This window comes from Leptonychotes weddellii, chromosome 15 (genome assembly GCF_054177405.1).
Source record: "Leptonychotes weddellii isolate Sample4059 chromosome 15, ASM5417740v2, whole genome shotgun sequence".
NCBI lineage: Eukaryota > Metazoa > Chordata > Mammalia > Carnivora > Phocidae > Leptonychotes > Leptonychotes weddellii.
This window is the reverse complement of record NC_138383.1, coordinates 34,621,647-34,641,209: the sequence shown is the minus strand read 5'-3', so window position 1 is coordinate 34,641,209 and position 19,563 is coordinate 34,621,647. Positions and strand designations below refer to the sequence as shown.

The following is a 19,563-nucleotide window of genomic DNA, read 5'->3' as shown; positions in this document are numbered from 1 at the left end:
AAATAGTGAACAAAATAATAGAATTGTGAAGCAGAAATTTTAAAAATGAAAATAATGTGCTCTAGGATAGAGGAATTTAGATGGATTTCTTTTATTTCAAAATATGGTATCTTTTTAATAAAAAATACTGATTTTTTTCAAATTGTAGTGAATCTGAAGAGTCGTTATAGGTTCATATGGTTGCCAGCATTAGAAAATTGGCCCTGGTCTTAGAGACTGCCCTGGCCCACTGCCAGTCATTGCCTCTTAGTTTACTTTCTCTTTGAGGCTATGCTTTGCCTAACCAGAGATAATTTTTAGTACGCATTTAATTAAATGTAGTAATTTTTTAACTTGTCATCAGATTTTGATTTTAGTTTTTATTCCGTAGCAACACTTCATGGACAGCAGAATACCTTGCTTAATCATAGCTGCAAAGTCAGACCTGCATGAAGTTAAACAAGACTATAGTATTTCACCTGCTGATTTCTGCAGGAAACACAAAATGCCTCCACCACAAGCCTTCACTTGCAATACTGCTGAAGCACCCAGTAAAGATATCTTTGTTAAACTGACAACGATGGCCATGTACCCGTAAGTACTTGCTCTGCTATCATTTTCATGTTGCATGGTTCATAATAACGTCACATGCCATGATGAGCCACGAGGGCGGAACCTTTGTCACATAGAAGTTGTTCAGCAACAGAAAGAGACTTTGTAACGAGAAGGAACAAATTTGAGTAAATGCGAGTTTGGTTTGGGTGCCATAATAAAATTACACAAAGAGTGCTTCTGCCAGGATTTGTATATTTTTAAGCAGACTGTAACTATCTTAATAGGATAGTACAGTGAAACCCAACCCCTGACCCAGCATTTAAAAAATAGTCTTACTGCAGTCAAATGGGGTTGGCATCATGTTACTTTATGCTTTTAAGACATCTCCATATGAACAAAAAGTTCATTTTAATATTTTTCTCTTGATTCATTGACCTTGAGTATGTGGAGTATTCTAAAATATTTTATGAATTTATGTTTAAATTATAGATATGTTCGAGAATATAATGTCTTTTTTAAGTGCTGTAAAAAGTAGTTGTAATTGGAATTCCTGCTATATAAATGTTTTACATTAAGTGTTACGAACCATGAATTTTATGTACATTTATTGTATATCTGTACATGCATATGCATAAGCACATAACTGTGGACATTTTCATAGCTTACTAACTGCCTTAGAATTGCATGGTTCTTAATGGCATTCTCCTCAAGTACTGTGTGTGTATAATTCTGTTTTGTAACAAGATAGTTTTTCAGGCAGTGCGTTTCTCAGGACTTTAGCTTAATCTATTTATTATTAATTTAGTCTCTAAATTATTTTTCTTCTTATGAAAACTACGGTATAAAATAGAGTAATAAACATGGCTTCAAACTGAAGTCTTTCAGAAAGGTGTTAATTTGCACAGATTCTTCAAATCAGAGTTAACTTTACTGCTATCCTATTAACTAATACTTTTTAAAAAAAGGCAGCAAGTCCTTGAAATTCTATTTGTATTGGAAGACAAGTCATTCCTGTTAGTATAAGATAAACAGAACCTTATTTATGTTTTACCTTTGCTTTAAAACTCTCGTGTATGTTATCTACAGAGAGGATCATTACAGAGACAGACTCTCCCGAGACATGGGCAACACTGATAGAATAGAGAATTTGAGAAAAATCTGGGTCTTTCTAAAAACTGCTTTGTAAGTTACTTTTTCTTTATGGCTTCTGTGGGATTTTGTTGACATTTTCTTATAGATGACCAGATCTCCTTTCTTGCCGTAATTAACAATTAGTAATTATCCAGAAACGCACTGCTTGGTCAGGCTTACTGCCTAACTGTATATTACAGTGGTGTTTTTTTCTTTTTCTTTTTTTAGTTTTTACTATGTAAATGCACTGTTTTAATCTTGTAGATAACTGTGAGTGTGTTTTCAGATCTGCATCTTGAAAACGTTTTACTGCAATTTGTGTGTGTGTGTGTGTGTGTGTGTATATGATAAATGTACATACAGGGACACTTGCTTATATGGTTAATCCCAAACTACTTCTCACGAAGCATCTCCCTGTTGCTAAGCATACTTTGCATCTCTCCTCTTTGCGGGGCGGAGCCTGTGTGTGTTGGAGAGTCAGACTGAACTGATAAAATAACAGATGGATTCCAGTATGACAGCTGGTAGCGACTTAGTAGCATTGATATGTTCCTCATCACAAGTCAGGTTTTAAAGAGGAATGTCTTGAGTCTATGAGAGTTTAAAAATTAATTCTCGTTTTTCTTCATGTTGGGAATTAGGCATTATTGGGATGCTGCTAATCGCCACAACCATGCCACAGTGCAGTGTGGTCTCATCAGATCTCACAAGCTAAGCCAAGTCAGATTGGCCCAGTCCTTTGACTGAGAAGCCTTTTAAAAAAAAGTTCAGGTGTTACAGGAAGTGCTGGCATTGATCCGTCAGGTGGTGCTCTTCTGGGTGGGTTCTGTGCCAGGGCCTCTTCAGGGTGCTGCGATGGCTTTGTGTTTCTGCTCGGCTCTGGCCACTGGGCAGTCACTGGAGACCCCCTGCTCTGGTTGTTAGGACAGAGGTGAAATAGATTGCCCCATGTGCCTATAGCAATTAGTACAACTCCACTCAACCAGAAAGGAGTCAGAAAGCCTCCCTAAATTTCATATCTGATACCAATTGGACCCACTGTTGATTTTTACATCCTTACCCAGAGTTTCATGCTATCATACTTAGCTGCTGTGTTTTCGTAGCAGATGAAACCCTCTATTTTGTTCAAGTGGAAATTTATGAAGCACTTTGATTTCCTTTGGGAGCCAGGGTGCTTGATGAATTAAAGACGATGTTGTTCATATCTCCTCAGGGTTGAATATACTCGTCTTTGACCCTTTTGTGTATTTGTCACTCTTCTCCTTCCTGGTTTTCAGGCATGTGTGTATGCTGAGGGAGGAGGAGGGAATGGTTATTTCAATGCTAGCAAACTTTGTCCTTTTGGCGGGTGCTGTGGCTTACTCCGTTTTTCTTTTTATTAGTTTACATGAGGGTGCCATCTATTGCTGTGCATACTTGTTCCACTAAAACGCTTGTAATAATAATTCCATCCCCCCTCCAAAAAAACCAAGAGTGTTAGCTAATTTTCCTTAGGTTTTCTCTAGGGAGGGAGGAGGGAGCTATTGCTGTTTATCATATTTTTGGTAAATGTGGAATTCTGCACAACTTTAGCATGCCCCACAGTGTCGTTTTCCTTAGTGTTGCTTATGCCTAAATCTTTTTTTTTTTTTAAGTTGGCACACCCTAACTTGTGCCATATTTGTAAGTAAGAACTCAACTCCTGTCCTTCTGTGTGTTTTCGCAGCCATGCCCGGTTACGCTGTATGTGCACCTGCAACAGGTGTACATTTTGCATCTGTCAGAACTTCCTCAACTCAGACTTGCTGCAATCTGTAAAGAACAAAATCTTCACTGCAGTTCTTAACAGGTTCTTAACTTTATTTACTGGGTACCAGGCATTCTGTTAAAATACAAAGGAAAAAAAAAGTGGATAACTATTTATGATACAGGTACTCACTACAAAGACCACAAGCCAACGATGCCCAACTAACTTCCACTAAAATTCTCACCGTGGTGATGATGTTTTTAGGGGACTATAAAATAAGATTTTGGATTTCTTTTTTCATGAAGGAAGTTAAAGTATCATTTATATGACAGGATGATATGTGTAGGGAGATTAAAATCTTTTGGCTGAGAGTTGTAGAAATAGATTAGGACTTTCATAGTAACGAAAAGACACATTGATCCCAAATGTGAAACTGTACTCACTTACGTTCAACTAATGTAACTTAATTAAAACCATACTCATGTGAACGGTATCTTGGGTTTGAAAAATCTCTGTATTATAAGTACCTGGAATGTTTATTTGAAAGAGCATGGCTTCTGGAAATGAGAACAATAGCGAACTTTGAGGATTCAAAGGAATATGGGAAAGAACAAAAGGTCTGTAGTACTGGTTTTTGAGGTCTTTATAACTGAGCCCAAAACATGAAGTATGCTTAGAAAGTAATATGCTTTTTAGAAAGGGAAGAAAAACAAACAGGATATTTACATTCCTTCAAAGCAAAGAACTTGGAAGGTTATATTCTTGTTCTGGTCATGCTTCCATTGTTCAGATTTACATTCTGTGAGCATTGAAGAGCCTGTGTACTATTAATTTGTACCTACTGTAAGTTTTTGTATCTAAACATGAATGAGTGCTTTGAAATTGACATTCAGCTGTCATTGGGAGCTGATCAAGCTAAATAGATTTTGGTTAGAAATGGGTCCATTCTTTGTCTTACTGCCGGCCTCTCACTGGAGGCTAGGCTCTGGCTGTAGGATAGTTTGTGTCCACCAGCAAAAATAGTAGATGTGGCTATGAAGCAGTGAGACTATATTTAGTGTGGGTCAGAAACTGATTTTCAAGGCATTCTAAAAAGAGTTTCGATGACATTTTGAGCACTAGCAGCTCTGGAATAAGAATGCAGCCGTCTCAGGTGACTGCTTTGAAGGGACTGCCACACCAATTTGGTGGTAAAGTTCTGCCTCTGTCCTCTGAATGGCATCTTAGAAAGTAGTAACACAGATTCTCTCATGATGACTGTCTGAGAAAATGCAAGGCTAGTTCAAACCAAACAACATGCAGGAGCTCCGGTGTTGGAAATGGTAGAGTCGGAAGAGATTGCAGAACTTATCTGGCCTAACCTCCCATCAGAATGCCTTCCTGAAAGCCTTCCTGTGGAGAGTTCTGTTTATCTGCTGATGGCTTTCCTCCTTGGAGAGGGTTTTTGCTTTTGCCTTTGCTCTTTATTCTTTTTTAACTAAAATGATTTCCCTATAACTTTCTCTCCTTTAGTTTTAGTTCTGCCCTTTAGAACAACATACGACTATTCTACTCCCTCTTCAACCTAGCAATCCTTCAGACATTTGAAGACGGCCATCATGTCTCCCCTAATTTTCTCTTCTCCAGGTAGAACATCCCCATTTCTTTCAGCCTTTTCTTGAATTAGATGGTTTAGTGACCTCATCAGTCCTGGTTGTCCTCGTCTGAAAGCCCTTTGGGTTTTCAGAGTTCCTCTTAAAAGAGGTGCCACTGAGAATGGAGAGCAGTGCTCCAGGTGTGATGGGACAAGTCCTATTCCACAGTTAGGACAGCACCTGTCTGCTGCGTGAAGTAACGTTAGCAGCCCCATCCCACTGTTGGTGCATATAAATCTTGGGGTTCATTGAAATCAGATTTTTTTTTCATATGAGGTACTATTAAGGCAGCGTCCCCTCCTCTCTAATTTTGTACTTGACTCTTTGAATCTAAACACAGATACATATGTATCTCTATTAAATGTCATATTCTTCTTTTTGATCCATTTGTTCTAGCTCAGTCATTTCAAACATTATTTCTGTCATTTGTCCCATTATATATCTCTCTTGGCATTGTGTCATTTGCAAACTTGGTAGATATGTCTTCTTTATTGTTCAAGTTATTGATAAAAATAATGTTGAATACCAAGAGATTGGAGAGAGAGAGGAAGCCAAAGCCAGCAAGCCCTGAAGTATTCCCTTGGAGATCTCTTTTCCCAAAGACACAGGTTTAAAATTCTTGGGGAAAGATTATTCTATAAATTAAAAATATTTTATTATCCAGTCCATATTTTCTCTTATTATCTTATAAGAGATTTCACAGAGGGCTTTTTTGAAATCAGTATGTAATTTCTAACACATTCCTCTGATCCACCAATGTAGTAATTTTGTCTGAATAGGAAGTGACATCTGTTTGGTGTCTTATTCTCGGTGAACCCACCTTGGCTCCTAATAATTGCTAATCAAAAACCATCTATTTTACTTACCCTGTAAGATCTTGAGTGTCCATATTTGCAGATTGATTCGTTGTCTGCATCTTTAGTGACAATTTTATTCTTAGGTCAGTTTAGTCAGCTTCCAAATGGAAAAGGTTGAGTGTGTATTAATGGATGAGCTTGCTCATGGTAAAGTACTCTGTACAATGATCTTTGAAGACAAATCAGCATATCTTGTCATATCAGTTTATAAACTAGAACTAATTTAATGGTAATGTCAGCATACATCCCGACATCTAGTAATCAAGAATGGAATGAATGAAAAAGATAAGGAGGGAAACCAGTGTACCTTTCAAAGAACTCCTTCCTGATTCCTTGTAGTGTGTCAAAATTTTATAGAAGTACAGTGGAAATTTAGTTCTGTATTGAAGTTTCCCCTAGTTTACAGAAGGATGTAGACAAGGGAGATGGGGGTGGAGCCCCAGAACTTAGGTACCTACAAGGTCTGGATGGGTAATGTCAATGCACGAAGGTGGCCAAGTATGAGAAGTGAGAGACATAGGGACCGTGCCAGCCCCTGTCTAAAAGAGGCAGCCACGACTCAGCTCTGGCCATTTGTTGTTGTCCAGGCCGGCTGTTGCCAGGTCTTCTGATTCTATGAGACACTAGACATCAGGATTTTTATGTGAAATTTCCTGCTATTCAAATAATGGCAAGTAAATTTAAATCTTTAAAAGTACTGATCAGAATAAAACATGTTTACAGGCCACCAGCTTGCAACTTCAGTCTTCAGATATGGCCTAGCGTTGTGAAATTGCAGGCAAAAGGAAAAAAAAAAAGAAAGAAAGAAAAGAAAAGAAAAAGAAAAACATACACCCAAGGAATGAAACTGTCTCTTTCCCCTTCCCACCAACCAAGTTCTATTCCCTTTTACATGAAGAATCTGAGAAAGTCGGGGGTGATAGGGTCACCTTCTTTCTCTACTATCTCTCAGGTTGTGGCAGCCTTTGGTGGTTGGTCACCATTGGTTCGCCATGCTAGATAAATCTTAATGTTATAAAGCAGAAAAAGGATTGCTTAATTGGGTAAAAGTCACTTAGGAATTTTTCACTGTAATTCAGTAGGGAGGAGTCTCACTCAACACTAAGCCTTAAGTCTCTGGTTTTAGAAATCTGCCACGTCTCATGTTTGATTTAGAAGTATAAAAGAGTAGTTTTAAAGTTTTTATTTAAGCAAAAAGTTTCATTAAATGCCTGCAAAGAAATTAATAGACGGGTATTGGTACATACATGTTGATCTCAAATTTAATGTCTTGTTTTAGTGTGCTTGTTAACATGTTGGTTGTTGAAATAAATCACTTCCAGAGATAGTACATGTTTGAGGCCACATTCTCCCTTTACCTCCCTCTGCCTCTATGATTTATTCACTCAAATACCTAAGTACCTGCTTTAGATAGGATCCTGCTGTGAGCTGGGGCAGAATATGAAGATGAAGAAGATAAGGACCTACCTTTAAGTGCCTTTCTAAATACTATGTTATTAAAAAATTTTTCCTTAGGGGTGCCTGGGTGGCTCAGTCGTTAAGCGTCTGCCTTCGGCTCAGGTCATGATCCCAAGGTCCTGGGATCGAGTCCCACATCGGGGTCCCTGCTCGGCAGGAAGCCCGCTTCTCCCTCTCCCACTGTCAAATAAATAAAATAAATCTCTCTCTGTCAAATAAATAAAATCTTAAAAAAAAAAATTTTTTTTTTCCTTAAACTTTGGTTATGTTTTCAGTAACCTTAGTCCCTCAGGCTACAAAAGGAAGTGCTATAACCTGATCATGAGAGGATTTAAGCCTAATAATTTATATTTAGGCAGTTCCCACAGATTCATTTCTGAAATTATCCATTTTTTCCCTAGCTATCTGTCTTTGACCGGTAAATATTGTCCCCCCCTTTTTTTGAGCTTATTTGCTGACAGTACATATTTTAAGTAGAGAGTAGTAATATTTTTTTCTTTTTAATGTAATTGAATATGTATTTATTTCAAGATGTGAGAAAAGTGTTAAACTATGTATCTGACATGTAACTTTGTTCTCTAGTAATTATGGTCTCACCCTTGTGATCTGAACAGGTTTGTTTTTCTTTAGAACAGTTTATGAATAACTGGAATTATTTGAATTTAAATACATTTGGAAGATGATTAATATCTGGTCAGATGATTTTAATCTTTGGCAATGCTATTACACTATTTCAAATAGTGTAAATTATGGTACTGGGAAAATATACCTTCTGATTATATTTTAAATTACCTTTTTGATCTGAAAGTGTTAAAATGATTATGTAGGAGTGAGCTGGATTGTTGGTTTGAACTACCCAGGGTTTTAGTTATCAAGTATTTATTATTCTGACTTCAGAAGACTCCTACTTTGCATGACGATGTTACTGTACTGTAGTGTGCTGTGGACTTTAATTTGTCCTTTCCTTTAGGTGTTCATTTTAGTTTGTATGTCTGTGTCACTTAGTCATTTTTTAACTTCTCTCAGTTCCTGTCCCAGCTAATTTCTGTGTGTAATCCTCCCACTTCTCCTAACCTATAATTTAATCAAAATTGTTTATTTTATAATTTATTGTTTTGGTGTGATTTTCTTTAATACATATTTTGGTTTTAGGATTTCTTTCATCCCATTTTATTATTTGCATCAGCCATATGAATTATTTGTTCATGTTACTTCTTAAGTTCAGTAGCAGCATTTTACTTTAGCAACCAAGTGCATAGTTCACAGTGAGTATTTACAGTGACCCAAAGGTATGATGGACAGTCATTGTACCCATTGAATTTTTTGCCCAATTTTTTAAATGCATTTTTAAAATTGGGTGTATGTGGCATTTATTTTAAGCCATTTATTAGTGATATTTACCCATATTGTTTTAATATAAATCACCTAACTTGTTCCTTAATAGGAGCCCGTTTTTTGAAGAAAGGATTTTATTATTGTCACAGTGATATGAACTGCCTTTTCATAGGATTGCCTTATGAAGAGGATAGGTACCTAGAAATCTTAATGTTCTAGAGAGTCTTCTGGGAATGTAAGAGTTCTTAGGATATTATGTTATAGGAAACTATTGTATCCAACAAAGTCTGTCCTGTGTTTTAGTTTCATATGAAACTTCTGTGTTCCCTTGTATCAAGGTCCTTACAAGGCTTTTCTTTTAATTAGGATACATAGTCATGTTTAAAATTATACAAGAGCTTATTTATAGATTCTCATTAAGTAAGCCGCTGCTTGCTTACACGTTTTAAATTTTTTGCCGTTGGTTAGAATATTAAAGGATGCCACAAGGTGGAGTTTTCCTCTTCTGATCTTTAAGTATCAGTAGGTAACATATAGATATTATGTGTTTCCCATGTATCTACGATCATGTATAAATTTTGGTTCTTCTAGTGCTTGGTGAAGCATTTCTTGACATTGATGCACACTTACGTCCTTTTCCAAAGTATGTTACTATTTAGGCATGCTCAGTTAACAGCTTTCTTATGATTTGTGTTGCAGTTCATCTTTGTTGAATACAATATTTTGACTTCTTAACCTATCTTGAGAAATACCTTATTAAAAGATTTCATGCCTACTAGTTCAATTAGAAGAATTGTCATTATTAAAATTACTATTAAGAGTAATGGCATTATTATTAGAAATGAATGTAAAAGATACTTCACCAGGCAAAAACAAAACACCAAGAAAACAATGGGAGGAATAAAAGCAGGGAGGCCCAGGGGCACCTGGGTGGCTCAGTCGGTTAAGCGTCTCCCTTCAGCTCAGGTCATGATCCCAGGGTCCTGGGATCGAGCCCCACGTCGGGCTCCCTGCTCAGCGGGGAGTCTGCTTCTCCCTCTGCCTCTGCCGATCTCCCTGCTTGAGCTCGCTCTTTCTCCCTCAAATAAATAAAATCTTAAAAAAAAAAAAAAGGGGAGGCCCAGAAGGCTTTAAAAAGCAAGTGAAATATTTAAAAACAGAACATTTAACTACAATTTTGGTGACCTCGGTACAGTTTTCAACTTGAACTATGTAATTGCAACTAGGAAAAAGCTGTATGTACTGTCTATGAGCCCTAGTAACTAGGTTCCATGCATTACAGTTATGTAGGCGGTTGCAAAGTATTAACTTAAAAATTCCTACGTGAAATACATATGTGGATAGAATTATAAAATTAGAAGAACATTCATATTCCTGCATCTGTGCACCTCTGCTTTGGGTTTGGAAAGGATCGGGTGGTGAGATGAAAAGAATGTAATCTAGGAAATTCACATCTATTTCTGCAAAGTTGCACAGGATGGCTGGTAAATGTGCCTGGTGGGACTGCTCTTCCCGCAGTCTCAGTGCGCTGCTCTTGAGTTCGCTCCACTGAACTTTTCTTTCCTCCTCATGAGAGCCTGCAACTGACATCTGGACCTTTCTGGATTCTCCCCCTTCCTTAAATTGTAATTTTTGCAGACTTTTAGGTCTCTGCAATATAGTCTATATACCCGAGATATAAAGTCCTGGGACATGTTATAAAAAACAATATTAAAAATACCCTATATGGGAATAGCTAGAATGGTTTAATTCCACTGAGCCCTTTAGAATTTGATCATTTTGTTTCTAAATATTGTAACTGATACCATTCCTTTTATTACTGGTCAAATACATTGAACCAATAAAGATTTTAACTCATGTTCTTACATATGTCATAAATTGCAGAGTGAATCAAAAGTATCTTGTATGCCTTCTTTAAGGCATTCTGTGCAAAGGTACATAGGAATTGTGGTCACTCTGTTATATGCCTTGTTCACACAGACACTTCTTAATTTAAGCCTTTATTGCCTGAAGTTTGAAACCTCCCTTTCTCTCTGCCTTATTAAGTAGCAGCGTAGGGGTGCGTGGCTGGCTCGGTCAGTAGAGCATGCAACTTTTGATTGCCAGGTTGTGAGTTCAAGCCCCACATTAGGCGTGGAGCCTACTTAAAAAAAACAAACAAAAGCGCTTGTCATCTGATTGACATATGAACCCTCAGCACTTCTAAGCAGAAAGCCAGCATCCAATATGGAAGAATTTTCCATCTCAGAACTTAGAAGCTCTGACAAGTTTCAGATGATTAATTACGGATTATATTCCAGCATTTAGTCATTATTTCTTATGTTCTAAAAAGAGATACTGCTGATCTAAATTATTGTACATAGAGAAGGAAAATGTGATTCTGTTATATCAATAGATTTTTTATTTTTATTTTTTAAGATTTTATTTATTTGTCAGAGAGCGAGGGAGTGAGACAAGCAGGGGGAGAGGCAGAGGGAGAAGCAGGCTCCCCGCTGAGCAGGGAGCCCGATGCGGGACTCCATGCCAGGACCCTGGGACCATGACCTGAGCCGAAAGCAGATGCTTAACGACTGAGCCACCCAGGCGCCTCTCAATAGGTTTTTTAAAAAGAATCTTTATACACACACATGCACACAGATTTTTGACCTTGTAATATTCATTTTTGGGAAGTCTCTTAAGGAAACTATACTAAATACAGAGAAAAATCTTACGGTAGAAGGATATTCATCCCTTTAGTTATAGTCACCAGTAAATGGAGACAGCCACCCATAGGGGAATCGGATATAATAAAGCTGTTTAAAATGATGTTTCTGTAATTTACATAATAGTAAATTTTTAAAAGGATATAAAATTATATAAATTATACACATTATGTTTGCAGCTATGTAAGAAACACATAGGAAAAGTCTAAAAGGAAATACCCTAAGTATTAGTTGCCTTAGGTGATGGGACTCTAGGTCATTTTTTTTTCTTCCTACTTTTATTTTCCTTGTATCTTATAATGAGCATATATTACCTTTTTGACAGTAAAAAATATAATAAACTAAAAAGAAAAAAGTATGCCATAAGATAATTTATTCTAAAATGATATTTTATGTGAGTCATTTTGAAAAAATTATACTTTTGAATTGTGGAAGAATTATTTTTGCTTGAGTTTTGAAATGAACTAGGAAGCAGCTTTATGAAACTATTACTCTGCTTCAGCTTGAGACCTGAAATGACAAACATGGCTCAGTTCTCATACGTATGGAATACAACTAAGATCGTCACACTGTTCTCTGTTCAGGTGCTGTGAGTCAGCTAAGCAGTGACAGGTGTGCCATCCATTATAAATGCGTTCTCATATATAGAGAGCCTGGTTAGTGCAGCTCTTAAATGCACATGCTAACGGGATAAAATAGGTCTCTTAAGTAGACTTCCAGGTCTATAGGTGTCTTAAATAACCACTATAAGGTTGATGGAGTCATTGAAGTATATCTTATGAGTTAGTAGTTGCCTTAAGTTTTAAACGTGGCTTCACCACGTGTCTTTATTGTTTCTCATATATAAATATGAATTGCTGTTCTGCCTATGGAAGGCTATACTATAGCTTGTGGAAAACAGTCATTACTATCTTGAAATGCAAAAGTAAACTAAGCAATAAAGTCAGAATATATTATTTCATGAATGGTAATACTTGCTTCCAATACAACAAAGGGAGCTGTGTGAAACGGATTCCATACTTGAAAATATTTATGAGAAATCGTTTTGACTGACTTTAAGGTGATGACAGCTAGCTTTAATCCTAGTCCTTTTCTTCCCCAAATTAAAAAATAAATGTAAAAAAAAACTTTTATTTTTTTTTCTTTTTTTTTTATTAAAAAAAAACTTTTAAAAATCCTCCATCAGTGAAGATGCGTAAAAATCAGAGAGAGACCAAAGCCGAAGCAGAAGCTCTACTGCCCTTTTAGCCTGTGTTCTCACTTTAAATTCTGTGCATCTCTATTGATTTGGAGTTACACACTTTGAAACTCTCATCATAGGTCTCTGATAGTCCATGAGTTTGGAGTGTTGGACTCAATTTTTTGCAGATGTATGTTTACAGTTGTTGGTAGTCTGCAGTCAGAAGCATCAGTACATTTTGTGACTAATAGTTGTTAGCCTCATTTTGAATGAATACCTATGATCACCACCTACCGTCAGGTACTGTTTAGGGACTGAGTTCCAGGGCTTCTCTTAGTGTTTCAGACCTACCAGGACCAGCCTCGCAGGGATATATAGAGAATGTATATCACAGCCTTAGGTTTTCTTGCCTGGTATGTGAGTGTTTTTAAAAAGTACCCATAGATTTTTTTTTTTTTTGAAAGTTTGGCAATTTGTTACAGAATACATTTATTTTAAATATAGAAAGCACGAGATGCATCATATTAGGGTGGCAACTCAATTTCTGTGTGGGATGTTTAATTGAGAGATGTTATTTTCAGTCCCCTTCTTTTGTGAGCTCTGCTGTGAACTTCAAACTGTGTGCATGTGTATAAAAGGTTAAGAGCCTGGGTAGCTGAGTGGGGTGCCATGCTGTTAGCCAAGGACGAAGGCAGGATTACTCACCAGGTGCACGCCGTCAGCTCTGTAGAAGATTCTATCTTCATGGAGTCATCCCATGGTCCACTTTGTCTTGAAGCCAGGTAACATTTCCCACAACCAGTGGGTTGGCCTTGTTGGGGTTTTTCCAACTGGAAAAACTGAAACCTACGAATTTTCTTCTCTAACTTGAAATAAATCAATCAATAAAACATTGCCGGTTGGAGGAACTAACTCACAAGGTGGAATGAATCTGTGTTATCACTTTGCTTTTGTAAAATAATATGTCAGGAGTGATTTTTTTTTTTCTTTTTCTTTTCTTTTTTTTTTAGGAACTGGGGAGAATAAGAAATTGGAGTGCTGTGTGTTGTTTTGCCATGGTGATAAGCATGGAGCACTCTGGCTTGTATTATAGACTTGTTCTAGGATGGGCAGATTGCATTTTGTGATAACTAATCCGATCGTCACTCTATTACTGAGGCGAAGTCGTTTTGTACAATTGATATTCTTGGCTCTTAACTCTTTTGCATATGTCAGTGTCCTGGTCTTTTAACGATGTCTGACTTTTGCTTCAAATCTGTTTGTTTCTTAGTTGTAAAATAACCTGAACTAGACAGTCTAAGCTCTTAATTCTGTAAGTTTTCTACATCTTCTCAATTGTGCTCATTTAACTAAAACTCTAGTGACACTTGAATAAAATATTCCAACTTTTGCTTTCAAGCATTATCCTCTTTCTGGTAAGCTGTCATACTTGAGACTCTTGAGGGTGCTTAGCAGTGTCATTAACTGAGCATGCTCACAAACTCAGTTTGTGGTACAGGCTGTCCCTGTTCTTGTCATGAATAATATGGCTTCTTTTATGTCATTTACCTTTCAGTCCATCATGTTACATGATGTCCTTTAGTTCGTACCATTGTCACTGCCTGTCTAATATCAGGGTTGGTTTTTGGGGGGTTTTTTTGTTTGTTTTATTTTTAATTTTCTTTCTTTAACCAGCAGTAACCCAATTAATGTGAACTGGTAAATCTTCCCCATACCCTTTGGGATTTTTTTGGTAAATTTTTATGGGGCTCAGTGTTTCCAAAGTTGATTTTAAGCATTGCTCTTAGAAAAGTATGGTCACTTGTCGCTTAACTGCTTACATGATAGCTTTTGATTCCTGGGCACAGGAGATCACATATTAAGTTCCATGAAATGGACTCTCAAGATTGTAAGATCTTGGTTCTACCTCTCAGTTTGAAGGACTGTGGTGGGATTAAAAAGTAGTAGGTTGATTTGTCTACGTTCTCCATTTCCCATGTGAAGAAAATGTCTAAAATTTTAGATGTTGATTACTCCCAAGTAGTAGCTAATTATAAAGACATTCGGCTTTATTAATGCTTCATTATGTCTTAAGATAATGATTATCTAAGCGATGCACATGTGGCTATATTGATAAATGTTTTTGGTAAGCATTACTGTATGCAATTAGCCTGACAAGTGTGCTAATACTTCCCTAAAAGTAGACTGTTAATATAATTGGTATTTTCATACTAATCATGTCTTGAACATTAATTATATTTTCTGACTACAGGCACGTGACACAAGCTGACCTCAAGAGCTCCACGTTTTGGCTTCGAGCAAGTTTTGGTGCTACTGTTTTCGCAGTTTTGGGTTTTGCTATGTACAAAGCATTGTTGAAACAGCGATGATTAAAAAAAAAAAAAATACTGGCCCTACCAAAAACAAATACTTTTATGTATTTATGTATGCTTTAAATTCTGCTAGAAATATTGAGATATTTATACATGCAGAGTTACTTTATTAATATTTGTAATTCATGCATAAGAGTATTTTAATGATAGTTATAACTGCAGTATTGGCTAGCATATGGAAAGAAAGAGCTTAACAGCCAAACTAAAATGGCTAAATTTCAGAGGCCAAAAGGGAATATTTTGTAAATAATGTACATATTCAGGCAAGATATGGTCTCCCAAACTGAATTCTAGAAATGATGTTTCTAGATGTTTCTACATGGTATTGTTAGTGTTCGGTTGGCTCACTCTCCTAGATCTAAGTCAGCTCAGAGATTGTATTTACTCATGGATCACTTATTTATTTCACATTTTACTCAGAACGATCCTTTGGGTTCTTTAAAGAACACCAGGCACAATTTGCCATTTTCTCTCCATTTTTAAAAACAGATGCGTCCTGGTCAGCTCACACCTCTCTTTCAGTCACTCGTTGGTAGGCCAGCCTCGAAGCTGTCGTGCCGTGTAGAAAGTTGCATAGCTGAGTGAAGTGCTTCTTGAAGGAAGGGAGTGAGTTAAAGGCAGTTAGCTGGGGCATTACCTATATGATTATGTTGCTTCCTTTGTCTGTATGTGGAATTTTATAGCCCTTTCAATCAAATGAGAAAAAAGATTTGTATATTATCAATGTTTTTAGTTTAAATAAACAGTCACCATTACTACTACTGAATTTCCTCCCCCAGTGTACATCATTCGATAACGGCCGTGTCTATTATAGCGTCTTACAGTGGCTGCACGTGTCATAAAGTGTTCTCTGTCTGGCTAGGATAACCCGGAGGCAGCACTTGTTTAAATGGTAAAATAAATCTAATGAACATAAACTCTCACGATAAACCTATTCTTTTTCCATCATCAACCTTTTCGAGTATTTAAATAAATAACTGCTGTGTACCATGCTCTTGAGTTTTTTGTCTTACAAAGTAAATATTTCTGTACAGGTGTGAATGGAATCCTCTGGTTTCTCTCTTACCTTGAAAATCATTTTTTGTTCAAGCAGATGATACTCATTAGGAAAGAAGACAAGTACGATTTGTATATAGAAGAGGAAGTCTATTTTAAAGTTGTGGGCAAATCTATTCTTCGAGGAGACCAGTTGTTTTCTCTTGCATATACCTAGCTCATGTGGTTTCTGCTGTGACGTACGTGTTTATCCGCTCCTCTAACATGGTTTTTTTTTTCCTTTTTGCTGTTCTGATGGACGTCTAAAGACCACACTCCCTGAGCAGCTGGAAACAGCATACCTTAAGAGCTCTACACTTGTAAAATAACCTGTGCCGTGTTTAGCTGCATACTTCCTGTCCCCCCACTTCCCATTTCCATTCTAAATTTGAGGAAAGGGAAAATTAAGCAAAAATCTGGTGACTGCTCGTTTTCATTTTCTCGGAGTCTCCTACTTAGATGTGTCAGTTACACAGCTTCCAGTGACAGTCCATTCTTGCCTTCCAAGTTCTTCCCTGTTGAGACTCAAATGGATATACCTTATAGATTGATGTGTTTGTGAGAAACTGAGGAAGGAAGGTAGTTTGCCAAGATGTGAAAAGTGACGTTAATATATGTAGACTTTTCTCTCTCAATCTTTTCATTTGAAGCGCAGGTGTCCAATTGGCAGGAAGGCCGGCAGCCGCTCTGTCTCACCTGCTCTTGACCCCGTGCCCCCTGCTAAGCCTAGCAGCCTTCCTGGACCGTCAGTGAGTGCAGGTGGGGCAGGTTTGCAGGGGGAATGCTTCCTGGTTTCTCCTCTGTAACCTACCGAGTCACGCAGATATTTTCTTCATTTCACATTCACTTTAGGGACCAGTTAATGTGGGGAAATATGTGAATAAATAAAGTAATAGGCTTCTGGCTTTTACAGTTTACTCTCAGAAGATGCAAGCTATAAGAGCACTAAGGGGATATGAGGAAAGTAGGGACTTGAGGATTGGAAAGAAAATCTTTCACTTTGCACCAATTGCATTCTCTCTTAAATGGACGGTTCTGAGGCTGCTTGCTACAATATATATTTTTTTAAAGATTTATTTATTTATTGGGGGGCAGAGAGACAGAGAGAGAGAATCTCAAGCAGACTCCCCGCTGCATGCGGAGCCGAAAGCAGGGCTCAAACTCACGGCCTGAGCCAAAATCAAGAGTCAGATGCTTAACCGACTGAGCCACCCAGGTGCCCCGGCTTGCTACAATATTTTAATGAATAGTGAGGCAGTCATGTGAAGAAACATCACTTTGAAGGTTTGTGGTCCTATCGCATAATGTAGTAAACTTAACCTTAGCACATCAGGGGTCTGTTGCTTCTTGCCATTCATGTCTTTCTCTTTTACATTTGACCAAAAAATGAGTAATGTCCCACATTGCTGGAGCTTATAAATGCTATAGTAGAGTGGGCAGTGGGTGTTAGGAGTTTGGGGGGCACATAACCATTCTGAAATGACCTGTGAAAGAAGAGGTAGGAGGGCTGTGGGTATCTATGCATATCTGTACATCAGGGGAAAGCACCAAGGAGGAGACATACTGATGAGCCAGTCCTGAATGAAATGAGAATTTTTCTGACTTGAGGGAAGGCAACTGAATAATGAATAGCAAAGGGAGAACAGAGGTAAGTGCTCAAACTCTGCGTAGAGTATAAATCTTTCCTAAATAGGCCCTGAGAATTCAACTGGTGTTAGCTTTGGTGCCCCTTTTGTCTGAGTTGTACTAGTAAAAATCAACATAAAGGTGTCTTTAAAATATATATACAAACTGGGGCACCTGGGTGGCTCAGTCGGTTAAGCGGCTGCCTTCGGCTCAGGTCATGATCCCAGGGTCCTGGGATCGAGCCCCGCATTGGGCTCCCTGCTCAGCGGGAAGCCTGCTTCTCCTCTCCCACTCCCCCTACTTGTGTTCCCTCTCTCGCTGTCTCTCTCTCTCAAATAAGTAAATAAAATCTTTAAAAAAAATAAAATATACGTACAAATCTTAAAAATGAGTATGTGACCAAGTTGTCATTAACACATTTATTTGGCATCATCCTTTAAATTTTAATAGTCCATGTGTTTTTAGGAAGCTGATTTGGGACTAGGTACTTTTTGGAAAGTAGGACATCAAGATGCTAAATTTATTTAATGTTTATGGCATGAGAGTGCTCCATGCAGGTAGACTGGCTGTTCCAAAAACCCCAGTCTCCAGATTTCACAGCCCCACTTGTTAAAACCTCTACACTTGCAAGTAATTCTTGTCTTTTTAACTCTGTTTATCAAAAGTCCATCTGTGAGAATGAATGTCTGTTAACCTGTTTGAACCTCAGCTCTGTTTCCACTTCCGTGTGGATCTGTGAGGATCAGAGTGATGAATTTGACATCTCTTTAGTGCATCCCAAATTCAAAAACACCCATGGCACATGCAAACTATTCAAAACCTTTTTCCCCCAAATTTTTGGCTCAGAGAGTATGGACAGCTTTACCAGAAAGCAAGATTTTGACATCATTAGGAAACACTTCCTAACTTCCTAGTACCTTTCCAGTTTCTGGATGTATCTTCCAGTGGTAGTGTTTTGCTCTGTAGATTTTATCTTCTCCTTTAGCATAGACTGTTGCAGAAGTCAGACAATGAAATTGAGGGCTTGCCATTCGTTCTGGGTTTGAAAGCTGTATGTCGGATATAGACCCACAAGGAGGCATTGCTAGTATTATCTTTATACATATACATTGGAAAAATCAAATTCCACATGATCACTTTTTCCTCTTTCAGGATTTTCCTGTTCGTGGTTTATATTTAAATCTTTTATAATCAGACAACCCTTGGAAGTTTTTATTAGAATGATGTGGGTGTACATGGGGTAGAATAACTTACGGGTCACAAACTTTTTCTGTAAAGGACCAGATAATAAGTGTTTGAAATTTTTGCTGCTCTCCACTCTAACAGGAGAGCAGCCACAGACAAAACAAATGGGCATGACTGCATCCCTTTATTATTTATTTTTATTTATTTATTTTTTAAAGATTTTTTTTTTTTTTTTTTTTTTGAGAAAGAGAATGAAAGACAGAGAGCATGAGAGGGAGGAGGGTCAGAGGGAGAAGCAGACTCCCTGCCGAGCAGGGAGCCCGATGCGGGACTCGATCCCGGGACTCCAGGATCATGACCTGAGCCGAAGGCAGTCGCTTAACCAACTGAGCCACCCAGGCGCCCTATTATTTATTTTTAAAAGATTTTATTCATTTATTTGAGAGGGAGCATGAGTAGGGCTAGGGGCAGAGAGAGACGGAGAAGTAGACTCCCTGCTGAGCTTGGAGCCCGACGTGGGGCTCAATCCCAGGACTCTGGGATCATGACCCGAGCCGAAGGCAGATGCTTAACCAACTGAGCCACCCACGTGTCCCGCATGACTGCATCCTTTTAAAAAAAGAAAAAAAATTTAGAGAATGAGCGGGGGAGGGGCAGAGGGAGAGGGGAGCATCTCAAGCAGAATCCCCGAGATGAGCGAGGAGCCAGATGCAGGGCTTGATCTCATGACCCTGAGATCATGACCTGAGCTGAAACCAAGAGTCAGACACTTAACCGACTGAGCCACC

The 19,563-nt window shown here is 37.9% G+C and overlaps 1 protein-coding gene across 5 annotated transcripts in view; it reads left to right on the top strand.

Moving 5' to 3' along the window:
- Positions 1 to 15,921, top strand: part of RHOT1 (ras homolog family member T1) — a 61,298-nt gene extending 45,377 nt beyond the window's left edge. Inside the window, exons 18-21 of one of the 5 annotated variants that reach the window (XM_081805385.1) lie at positions 371 to 573; positions 1,621 to 1,716; positions 3,371 to 3,493; positions 14,809 to 15,921. In XM_081805385.1, the coding sequence (XP_081661511.1) occupies positions 371 to 573; positions 1,621 to 1,716; positions 3,371 to 3,493; positions 14,809 to 14,926 (540 nt within the window). In that variant the 3' untranslated portion in view covers positions 14,927 to 15,921. Of the gene's footprint in view, positions 1 to 370; positions 574 to 1,620; positions 1,717 to 3,370; positions 3,494 to 13,567 lie in introns of all 5 variants that reach the window. The other 4 variants (XM_081805387.1, XM_081805388.1, XM_081805386.1 and 1 more) reach the window with 4 other exon arrangements.
- The last annotated feature ends 3,642 nt before the right edge of the window (positions 15,922 to 19,563 follow it).